Source organism: Cetorhinus maximus, chromosome 11, assembly GCF_964194155.1.
Source record: "Cetorhinus maximus chromosome 11, sCetMax3.hap1.1, whole genome shotgun sequence".
NCBI lineage: Eukaryota > Metazoa > Chordata > Chondrichthyes > Lamniformes > Cetorhinidae > Cetorhinus > Cetorhinus maximus.
The window spans coordinates 11,867,321-11,879,463 of record NC_135889.1 but is presented as its reverse complement, the minus strand read 5'-3'; the positions used below and the strand labels follow the sequence as shown (position 1 = coordinate 11,879,463).

The following is a 12,143-nucleotide window of genomic DNA, read 5'->3' as shown; positions in this document are numbered from 1 at the left end:
CCACTCTGTGTAGGGATTTGAGCTGTGCCTTTGGCCCTTTTGGCAACTTTGACAGTACCCCTCTGACCACACCCTCCCCGGCCACCCCATGAATGAGGTACCTGAGTATTTTGGACATTTGTTACGCGTAATAAGTTTTTGTTTGTATATGAAGTAGTAACTGGATTGAATGCCATTTCTTGCAGGTATACCTAGAAAGGTTGCTGACATATGCTGAGATAGATATCTGTCCTAGTAACTGGAAACGGATCGTGCTGGGTGCCATCCTGCTTGCTTCCAAGGTCTGGGATGATCAGGCTGTCTGGAATGTGGACTATTGCCAGATCCTGAAAGACATGACAGTTGAGGATATGTAAGTATTTGAGTTGGCCTTTATTAAACCTGTCTACAGTTTGAAGTTCACTTTACAGAGCCCAGCGCTCTCCTAAACCTTTATCATTTCCCTCGTATTTCCACATAGAAATAGCTTGATGCTGTGCTAAAGGGAGTCGTACAGAAACATGTCAAAATTCCTGTTGTAGTTTATTTAAGGTATAGGTAGAATCATATAGCACGGGAGGAGATCAGTCTGCCCATCGCATCTGTGCTAGCTCTCTGCAAGACTTACCAATTAGTCCCACTCCCCTGTTTTTTGCCCACAGCCATACTGATTTTTCCTTTTCGAGTATATATCTTGTTCCCATTTGAAAGTTACTACTGAATCTGATTTCGCCACCCTTTCAGGCAGTGCATTCCAGATCAGAACAACTTGCTACATTAAAAAAATGATTTATATGCTGTTGACTAGAAATTTTCCCCTTTTACTTACCCTACTTCCTCTTCAAAATATGTAAACCCTAGAATTCACTAAATGGCACCTTTTAGGTGTATTTTGTGAGAAGGTGATAGAATACCAGGTGCTACACTATGTATTTGCCATTTATTTACTAAGATCAGCAGTCCATTTAGAGCTATTAAGTGATTTTTCAATGTTTGGGAAACAAACTGGACGAATGATCCTTGCTGTTCTCAGGAACATTCACAGGTCACACTTGGGAACATTCACAGGTCACACTTGAGCAACACTGAGGGAAGCTTGCTGCAAATTTTAGTAAGACATTGCAGCTTTATTTACTTGCTACACTTTTTAGATGTTCCCTCTTAAGACCTTTTTTGTGATTATTGGAATGAATGACAAGTGAATTAAAAAGAAGGTTGAGGCTGTCTTTCACATTAATGCCTTTGTTCAGTCTCGCTCAAAATGGAAGCTTGTAAAAGATGAGAGTAAGTGGACGTTGAGGTTCATTTTAAGATAATTATTAAATAAAGCTCATCGAGAATTGCACAGCTTCCATGGCCGCAGAATGTCAAGGGCAGCAAAGTGCAGCACTCCTAGTATATGCTACCTATGTATTAAGCCTGTTGCATAACGAAGAGCAGTTTCCTGTTAAAAGCCTTTCTATAATGCGCCTCTGCAGGTTCAAGGGCCCTCATCCTCTGACATGATAACAGCAGCATACTGAGAGTCCATTTGTTGCCGTGGCGACTGCCTGAGGCCTTTGTATGTGTGTTTTTTCCCTCCCCAGTAAATCTCTCCCTGTTATCATCCTGGTGAAAGTGGCTCTGAGTCATTTGCTGATAATGCACAACATATGAATCCTTTTCATCTGTTGTGGGGATGCAAGAGTTCAGAAAGGAGGAGGACTGAATCTCTTTCTTTCTCCCTGTTTCTCTCTCCTCCCTCCTCCCTCTCCTCCATCCTCCCTCTCTCTCTTTACACCCAGTATTTTTTTGTTAATTCAGTTTATGGGGTGAAGTATTCCCATGTGAAGCTGATGTAAAGGACATCCAGTTATTGTCATCTTTGCACCTTGCATATACTCGAATTATAATTGCAAACCTACTCCTATTTAAGCCTGGTAACACCAAAGTAGCCTGACGTTTTAACTTCTAAGGTGTATTTACGTTTGTGCTTCATTCTATTTTATGAATGCCCTCTCGCATCGGCATTGAACAACAGAACGTGGTCTCTATATATCCACTGAACTCTGCTTTATAATTCAGAAGCCTGGAGTGCAAACACATCGGCTAACTGCAGATTTCCAGGTTAAATACACGGCCTTAAGTCAAAGCCACATTCACAGGCTTGTGTTTTTGTGGATTTATTTGGCTCCCTTGGGAGTGGAACTGAAAAGACAGGGCCAAGTCCGAGTGCCTCATGATACGGCGTAAGAATGTCTAATAATGTTTAATAATTGGATCTGACGGCTTGTGTTTACGTTAGGAATATGGGAACAGGAGTAGAACATGCAGTTCCTTGAGCCTGCCAGTCAGATCATGGCTGATCTGTATCTTAACTCTATTTACCTGCCTTGATTCCGTATCCCTTAACACCCTTACCTAACAAAAATCTACCAACCCCAGTTTTGACATTTTCAATTGACCAACTTCAGCCGCACAGCTTTTTAGTGGGGTGTGTTCTAGATTTCCTATACCCTTTAGCTGAAGACATGCCCCCTGGCAACACCCCTGAATAGCCCAGCTCTAATTTTGTCCCTTATTAGGTGGTGGTGATTGTTTTAATAATGTGTTGACAACTGGTAACAGGATCCGCAGTTGCGGGAAAGAGAAACACTTGGTTGAAATCCAAATTTTACTGTTAACATAGCATTATCTGGTAGGCAAAACACATTTCTCTACTCTCCCTTCCTTTCCCGAGGACAGAGATTTGTGCTGAGGCACAATTCCACAGGCAGTAACCATCCTCTGGTACCTCACCTAAATGACTATTTTTCACCTGCAAGTCTTAGACGTTGACTGTCAGCAGGCTGCTTGCCAAGTGAGAATGTACAACTTTTGGAGCTAGATGCTTCTGAAGCATGAAAATGTGCAAATAGATTCACAAACAATGTTGAGAGTTGTAATGGGTCCTAAGATACTACACAACGGTCTGGCTTTTGGCCGCTGCTTATTTTTCTGCACGTTCCAAGGTTTCTGTTGAAGTCAATTACACTTCTGATTAGGCTTCTCGTTAATTATCTTCAGTCTCTATTAATCAGGTATTTTTCTTTCTTGAAAGGTTCTCATGGTGCTTTCTTTCCCTACAGGAATGAGATGGAGAGACAGTTCCTAGAGCTGCTACAGTTTAACATTAATGTTCCTGCTAGTGTTTACGCCAAATATTACTTTGATCTGCGCTCTCTGGCAGATGACAACAATATGAATTTCCCCTTGGAGCCGCTCAGCAAAGAGCGAGCACAGAAACTAGAGGTAATGACTGTTCAAAAGAACATACAAACTTGTATTTATACAGCGCCTATTGCAACCTCAGAATGTTCCAAAGTGCTTTATATTCAATTAAATACTTCTGAAGTATGACATTGTTGAAATGTAGAGCAATGTAGCACCCAATCTGCACATAGCAAGATCCCACAAACTGCACTGAGGTAAATTATTGGATAATCTGCTTTTTTTCTGATCTTGGCTGAGGATTAAATGTGGGCCAGTACACTGGAAGAACCCAACTGCTAGTTGAAAATTGTCATGGGATCCTTTACATCCACTTGAGAAGGCTGAAAGAGCCTCGGTTTAAAAGTTCATCCAAAAGGCAGCTCTTGCCCCAGTACAGCACTGAAGTTTCGGTCTAGATTACGTGCTCAAGTCTCTAAACTCATAAGTTGCCTGCTCAGAGGAGTGCTACCAATGTGGTTGGCAAACCGGCAAACAGGCTTGCCTTACAGGAAGCTGCCATTGTGTCTGTGACCTACAGAGTATATAATGGAAGCATACAGAGAATCTTGGGCTGCTCCTAAATTTACTCACACTTGTGTCATTCCTTACCTCCAAGACGTAATGGTTGGCTAGCAATATGCTCCATGCCTTTACTAATTCAGTGATTTTCCACAATTTATCAAATGCGTCCTCCCACTTGCCTCCTTAATTAACAACACACTCCTGGTGACCACCATGCACTCCTGCTTGGTCTTTCACATTGCACCCTCTCGACCCTAACTTGCACCAAGTCCCATTCAGCCATCATGCTTTGCTCACTGACCTACATTGGTTCTCGGTTTGCAGAGTTGATCAACTCTCCAAATTTGAAAGGCGCTATCCTTGCAGAGTAACTTTTTTCCTTGTCCTGCTGCAGTACAGAGGTTTCTATTGGTCCATCAGGGCAGTCAGTATATTGTGTGCACGTTAGAAATGTCATGCACTTTGGGATAAGAATAATTTGATGGCCCATGAGGCTTAGTTGGGTTAACAGTTCATTAAGGTGTTATATGGTCTGTAGGACTTGGGGTCTTGTCTTTCTCTTTGTTAATAGTGTGCAAAGTGAGAAATAACATTAGTAAGTCAATAAAAACATCAAGAAGTGCATGTGACCTCAGGGACCCCAGTTGGAAAACGTATGAAAGTAAAAAGTGATCTACTTGAGATATTAAAGGTGATTAAAGGAGTGATGGTGTAAACAGAGAGAAACTGTTTCCTCTGGTGGGGGAGTCCAGAACAAGGGGACACAACTTTAAAATAAGAGCTGGGCTATTCAGGAGTGATATCAGGAAGCACTTCTCACAAAGGAGAACGGAAATCTAGAGCTCTGATTCCAAAAACAGCTGTTGATTTGGGGGCAAGACAGATTAAAAATTTCAAAACTGAGTTTGATATATTTCTAATTAGGTAAGGGCATTATCAGTACAGAACCAAGATGGGTGAATTATGTTAAGATACAGATCAGCCATGACCTAATTGAATAGTGGATCAGATTCGAGAGGCTGCATATCCCTAGGTTCGTAACTGGGCACTGAGAGGCATATTACAGTACCAAACGATGTTATCCCTTGTTGTCTTTCTTATTCCTTTCTCTTCTGTCATTCCTCTGCCCATCAGCAAATCTTCTTAAAAATGATAATCAACTTTTGCAAAAGGAGAATATATAATTTTGATGATTTACTTATTGAAAGTGACCATATGATGAGTAAGTGGCTTCATCTTCCACCAGAGGCACCTAATTGCATGGGGAAGCATCTGGCTTGGAAACTATGCCTCCAGGAAAGGTGGGCATGGAAGGGGTGGGGGGGGCGGTGGGCAATGAGAAGTTGTTTTGCAACATTCTGTAAACTGTTGTGATGATTGGCACATCCCAATTTGGAATTTCCTGTTCTCCAAAGATGGGTGGCGAGGGGACATTTGCAGACTTAACCGGAACTCCAAGCAGCCATTAAGTGCACCAATGACCAATAAATCATTCCAATGGCAGGGTTCATGGCTGTGTTAACTGCTTGCCTTGTTGGGTGACAGATATTGCATGGTGTGGGGAGATATGAAGGAAGAAGAGGGCTTAAAAATGTAGATTGTGAAAAAGGGAGAATACTAAATGAGGTTAAGAAAAAATAAGGACTGGGCAATAATTCCTTTTTTTCCCCCTCCAGGCAATCTCCAGGCTGTGTGAGGACAAATACAAAGACATGAGCAAAGCTGCTATAAGGCGATCACTCAGCGCTGGCAATTTGATAGGAATTAGTCGTTCTAATGCCATCCTCTCCTAGGCAGGAGACTTTATCTCATCGGCATGTATTGCACCAGCAGAGACAGTCTTCCAGTTGGGTGACTGAATCCTTCTACAGCTGAATCCCAAGTCGCAGCTCTTGGCACTAAAGAGCACATTTAAGAGATTTACATTAAATGTTGACGCCTGGCTTCAAAGCCCTTTTAGGAGAAGGGAGGAAAAAAAATTTTGACACTACACTGACACAGCAGTATGCAACCTGCAGTGTGGAGATTTTTATGCTTACTGTGTAGGCCTTGAGAAGTTCCTCAAGCTTTTATTTTAATTTGTTCTAATTTTAAGAATAACATCCAAAACAAATTGAAATCATGTCGAGTGGACTCTACAGGTAGGTTGGGACAATGGCAGCCAATGGGAGAATAAACGGCGTCAGAATAGGGGCGAATTACTGACCATGTGCACTGTGCGAGTTTAACAAACACGAAAGCTCTCTGTGTGTAAAGATTTCTTTTAGCCATAGGATGGACTTAACCAGCGTGTATTCACAGATAATTCTGTGATGCAGACTTTAAAGCTAGGAGAGATTTCTCTTTTGCCCCCACCATCCATCCCAGTAAATATCCTTTTCCACCTCAATGTTTGAGCTTTATCTACATCATTTCCTAATAGGCTGGGCAGGTATATGACAACCTGCATTCACTTGGCACCGTTAATGTGGTAAAATGCCTCAAGGCACTTCAGCGGAGCATTTTCAAACAGAATTCGACATCGAACCACCTGCGATATTAGGACAGGTGACCAAAAAGCTTGTTCAAAGAGTTAGCTTTCAAGGAGAGTTTTAAAGGAGGGTAGATGAGTGGCGAGGTTTAGGGTGGGAATTCCAGAGCTTAGGGTCTGCGCAACTGAACTGTGATGTATGCCTGCACATACGTCTCTTAGTTGCAAGCTTGCACTCCCAACACAATAGGTGTGTCTGAAAACAAGTTATTGAGAATGCTGGAAATCTGAAATAAAATATAAAAATACTAGAAACACTCGGCAGGCCAAGCAGCATTTGTGTAGAGGAAAACAGAATTAACATTTCAGGTCGAAGACGTCATGTTGATGTGTCCATCAATTCAGACTTATCATCTTGAAGATGACAGTGTTACCTCAGATATAAGGCTCTTACTGTGTAATAAGCCTGAAATAAAACTGTACTACCAGTCTACAGTGCAGGAGAGGAGGTCCCAAAGAAACTATTGAGTTTTAAACTGCAGTATTTTTAATTTTTTTTTTGTTCTAGGCTGATCTGACAAAGTTATTGGGGGCTGTCTTGGGTTGGGGTGGAGTGGTGGTTGGCAGGAAGGGCGGTGAGCCTGAAGAGAAGGCAAGCCTGATGGAGTGTCTGAGTGCTGGGGGTTGCCAGCCTCACATCTGGCTCGCTCAGCTGTTGTAAGTACCCACTCCAGTGTTCTCACTCCACTTAAGGGTCCTGCCAGTCATCAAATTGTACTCTTGATTTGTGACATTGCCTCATTCTCTGGGCAGATACATGACCCTAACCACAAGGTTTGACTGCTTGTAAGCAAACTATGTAGTATTTTACAGGATAGAAACAGGCCATTTGGCCTAGCAGGTCTGTGCTGTTCTGTATCTGTCCTCCACCCTACTTCAGTTCACCTGAAAAACATATTCTTCATTCCTTCCTCCCTTATGTACATATCTAACTTCCCTTAAATGCATCTATGCTAGTCATGTCAGAGATAGGGATTTCCACATTCTACTCACTCTTGGATGAAAAATGTTCTCCTAAATTCCCTATCAGATGCAATCTTGTATTTATGGTCCCTAGTTCTGGGATCCCCCATAAATGGAAACATCTTCTCTACGTCAAACTCTTTCACAACTGTAAAGAACTCTATCAACTTCTGTTTCTACTGAAAACTCTTTGACAGTTTACTATAGAAACATGACCTCTTTCAGCCAGACTGTATAGTCCCGTAATTGGTACACTCCTGACACATGGCAGAAGTAAACCTCTATGGCCACTGTAACTTGTCTGTCTCATTTAACCAAGAGGAACCAATTTTTAGCTCTGCTTACAGTTATTTTTTCACCTCAAATAACAAACGTTTTGATTTATTTTCATTTTGTTCCATCGCTGTGTGAGTGAATTTCATACTTTTCTCAACCACTAAAATGGGCGGCATCTAGGATTTCTCCCAGCTATGTCATGAGGTGGTAGCAGTTTTTGAGGAGTGATAAGGTACAGGCAGATTCGTAAAACAAAGTCGTCGAAATGTAGTTTTTTTTTTTAAAAAATCTCTGAACCCCGTTTAATCAAAAAAAAATAAACAAATTTGAGTTGTTTGTTCATCATAAACCAGAGGTCCTGGTAATAAACTTTTGAAACTAGGCTTGAGTTTTATTGACGGCTTTCACCATTCCTTCTCCTTCCACCCCCACTCCCCCGCCCCTAGTTTGTACAGGTTAGTTCATACAGTGCGCGGCTTTATGGTGCTTAACTTTTTTTATAAAATAAAAAATAAATAAGCCCTTAAGCAAACAGCGCTTCTTTCATAAGCAGGATCTGAAAAACAGCAACAGAAGGTAATGAAACAGACCAAACAACAGTCTAAACCCTTTCTTCCTTTGGCCCAGTGAGACGTAAGACAGAGTTGAAATGCTTTCTTTCCATCTTTAAACTAAACAGGAAATCTTATTAAAATAAAAAAACTTCCACAAAGACATTTCAATCTTCATTGTTCCTTTAAAATGTGAGGAAGAAGCAGTGAAGATTTGCATACGCAAATCAGCCAATGTAAAAGAGCAAGCAAGTGTTCAGGTGGAAAAATTGTACTTTCAACGTGAAGTACCAACACTATTCCTTCCTGTTTGAAGTGTAATTCTCTGTGAAACAGCTCTTCAGCAGAGTCCAGAAAACAAGCATTTAATTCAAGAGGGAGTGAAGTGTATCTGCCCTTCTAACATCACGATGGGAGGAGGTTGTCCAGAGCACATTTGCAAACTAAAAAGGTTGCCCTTTTTTTTGAATGTACAAATCCAACTGGGTGTTTCACTTGTGAAGGCATGGGGGAGGTGAAAGTAGATGCTGATTGGTGCGTTCAAAGAAGCAAAAGGCCGAGTCAGCTGAAATTAATGATGGCTGTCGATTGTGAAGATTTCATTTTCTCCTGGTCTGTGAATAAAACTGTTGTCTATAGAAAAATTCCTTCAACTAATTAAGCCGACAACTTCAAAGGTAGCAATTAAACAAAACAGATATGCATAGGGTAGCGGGGAGAATACATTGATTTACTTCAATTAACAGTGAATAATGTACAGCCTGGATATTACTGCAGCATGTGTAGCTGAACTGAAGGTGATGCACTTTGCAGCCTTGCTGAATGAATGAACATTAGGTTCCCTGAGTACCTGTTGAAGCATAGGAGTTGCAGGAATGCAGTGCTCTTGGGCAGATTGCTGTCACTAAGTATGACACTGTTGTGCAAGGAACTGGTCGACACATCTGAGTAGGATACCCAATAGGATAACCAAAGTGTCCTTTCTCCCACCTTCACCATTGAGCAACCTTTGTGGCATGTGGACTAACAAGTGCCAGTAGTTTTGGTTGAAGCAGTGCAAACGAGGGCTGAATTAATGATGAACAACCATTCTAACTCTAGGGAGATCTTTACCATGGAGACAGGACTACTCCCAAGCTTTCCTATTTCATTCACAGGAATGGGAGGACCAAATCCCAACAGCATGAGGTGATATTGGAACAGTTAGTGTGTGGTACTTGACACGTTTCTGCTGTGTTTGAAGAACAGCCTGCAATGGGGCTGTATGTCAAAAAGCAAATGCTGAAGGTTCAGGAAAATTCCCCACCAAACCATCTACTTGCAAGCAACTGAAAATGCCTGACAATTTGGCTCTCCTTGGCCAATTCAACACATGCTCTCTGTAATAGGTGAGGTTTAGACTCTGCTATCACATGCTGATTGTGCTTAAACGAAGCCTTCATGGACTTATTCACTATCATTTGCTTTATCAGCATCTTTTAGGAGGTTTCAGGAAGATTGTGGTAACAGCCAAAAACAGTTTGCATTTATATAATGCCTTTAGCATAGTAAAATTTCCCAAGGTATTTCACAGTAACATTATCAGACCAAATTTGATACCAAGCCACGAGGTATTGGAACAGGTGAGAAATAGGTTTTAAGGAGCACCTTAAAGGAAAAGGGGCATGTGGAGAGGCTGAGAACAACTGGAAAGTCTTGAGATTGATAATACTTTGTGTGTCTGTGCTTGTAGTTTGAACAGTGGAAACGTTTTCTGTGAATTTCAAGTTTGATTTTCTAACCGGTGAAAAATATTAGCGGGATTTTTACTGCAAATTCCAACCCATCTTGGGATGAATCATTCTACTCCCCATTCCAAAAAAGAGTAGTAACTAGTCTGACAATTAAAACAGCCAAACTGGAGTGTTGGCTAACACTGAGAATATTTACCTTCTCTGTTCCTTCCAGTAATTTATAATAGTGCAAGCTGAACCAACAACTTATTGAGGTACACACTTAACAGCTTCCTTCCTTCCATGCTGCTTTGGTGGGGAAACGAATGTCACAGCTCTATTAATGTTCATACCTGTGTCCTAATGTAGGACCCCCAGTGGGCATAACCTGCAGGAGAGTTAATCCTTTGGTGTCTGCATTGATCCTTGTACACTAATAGATTATTTTAAAAATAGTTATATATGAAAAAGCGAGCAGATTTATTAATAAATAAAATCTGCACACAACATTCCTTTCTACTGGTAGGATCCAACATACGTCTTGTTCTCTACAATGTGTATGGTGCACTATGTTTGAACCTGTTATCAGTGGGGTATTTTCTGCTGGCTTCATGAAAGGCTTAAGAGTGCCACCATATTAAAATGCAATAAGCTTTTTGCATAATGTAGAATGTGTGCATAAATAGAATAGTTGTCATTTTTAGTTTGGTTCAAAATCTCCCTTTACTTTTGTATCTCTTCCCTTCATGAGCAGCAAGCTAGAATAGTGAAGCTAGGTGTTTGTGGAAGGCAACATGTTTCATTGGTACCTGCTAGATTTTAAAATTAAATGGGGGTTAGTCAGATATACCCATATCTTTTCAGGAAGAGGACTTTTCCAAGAGGTCATTTTTTTTTCATGGGCAGTGACTGCCCCTTCAGTGCCTCGCCCGACTGCCCATTCACCATGCATGAGTCTTAACACTGAGTAGTTGCCCTTTGGGGATATTGCAGCTGAGTCCCCGATTCTGGTGTCAACCAGTGTCCACACCTGTGCCCTTTCCAGTACAAGTTACCAATAACAACTGGGGGGCAGAAAGTCTTATCTGTTCACTCACTCGAGGGATTCTGTGGCTAATTGAAGTGCACCAGTGCAAATAGAATTGCCAACTTTGTACGTATTCTTGGAGGTGACATTGCATGACCTCCAACTGCCCCAACCCATACATTCCTACCATTGGTCACCCAGCATGCTCAACCCATCGTCATGATACACCAGTTGAAAAGCGAAAACCTTTTTACCTAATTAGATGATTCCTGACTGTTACTCAAACAGCATTTTTCCAATATTTTTATAATTAACAAGTGTTAAATTTTTTTTTCTAATTTCTAATGCCCTTATAACTTTTCTCATGGGCTGCTCAGAGACCATCCCGGAAGATTGAAAACCCTGAAGGAGAAACGGCACAGACTGAGAATCTAATTCAGGACCTTCAGGTTTACATTATGGCTCAATAAACATCAACCACGCCTTTGCCTATTAGGAAATTGGAATAGGGTGGTGGGGAAATGCCCACGGACAGATTGTATCTTTTCAAATATCCTCTTATGCTGATTATGCTAGAATTTACAAGCATACCAAATCGGGTTGCCAACTGTGATTAAATCTATTCCTGGAGATTTCGTCACATGACTTGCCCCCAAGCTCCAGCAATTAATCAGCCAACACATCCATCCTTGTGATGTACCACCTCCTTACGCCAATTGGAAAGCAAAAAGACTCATTACCCAATTGGATGATGCTTGACTGTCAGCCAAATGGCCTTTATTTCCCATTTTCAATATTTTTATATCTGCTAAAGTGAACTGTTCAAAGAAAATGACAAAAAAAAACCCCAATCTTTTTAAATGTCATGATTTTTCTCCAGGGTTGGATACAGCGGTACCCTGAAGATTGATCTTAAATTCCTGGAGACTCCAGGCCATCCTGGACAGTTGGCAACCCTAATGGGCAAAATACAGGTTTTTGAACTATATAAAATGGAGGCATGGAGTGTAATGGTTGCATGCGAACAATGATGATTTACCACCATGAGCATTCCCTGTGAACTGAACTGACCACACAAGCTACAAGAATTTTGCTCACAAGAAGTTGCAGTGAAATTGGAATAAATATTTATTGTTTTATAACAGTTGCCTATAAGATACATTTTCCTTATAATACATTTTAAAATGCTTCCCATTTTAACACTTGGAATTGACAAGTGTTGATGTATATGCAGTATGTGATGCATTGCCTTGGGTTTTTTAGAATAACTGCTTTATTATACTGAGATGAAAATCTGCAGTCAACCTTATGACCTTTGCACACCCAGCAGTGATATTACTGTTTTAATATCA

At 41.0% G+C, this 12,143-nt stretch overlaps 1 protein-coding gene across 1 annotated transcript in view; it reads left to right on the top strand.

Annotated features, from left to right (window-relative positions):
• Window positions 1–7,779, top strand: part of ccnyl1 (cyclin Y-like 1) — a 71,928-nt gene extending 64,149 nt beyond the window's left edge. Inside the window, exons 8-10 of the mRNA XM_078551545.1 lie at window positions 186–352; window positions 3,087–3,249; window positions 5,409–7,779. Coding sequence (XP_078407671.1) covers window positions 186–352; window positions 3,087–3,249; window positions 5,409–5,525 — 447 coding nt within the window. The 3' untranslated portion in view covers window positions 5,526–7,779. The remainder of the gene's footprint in view (window positions 1–185; window positions 353–3,086; window positions 3,250–5,408) is intronic.
• Window positions 7,780–12,143: the final 4,364 nt, after the last annotated feature.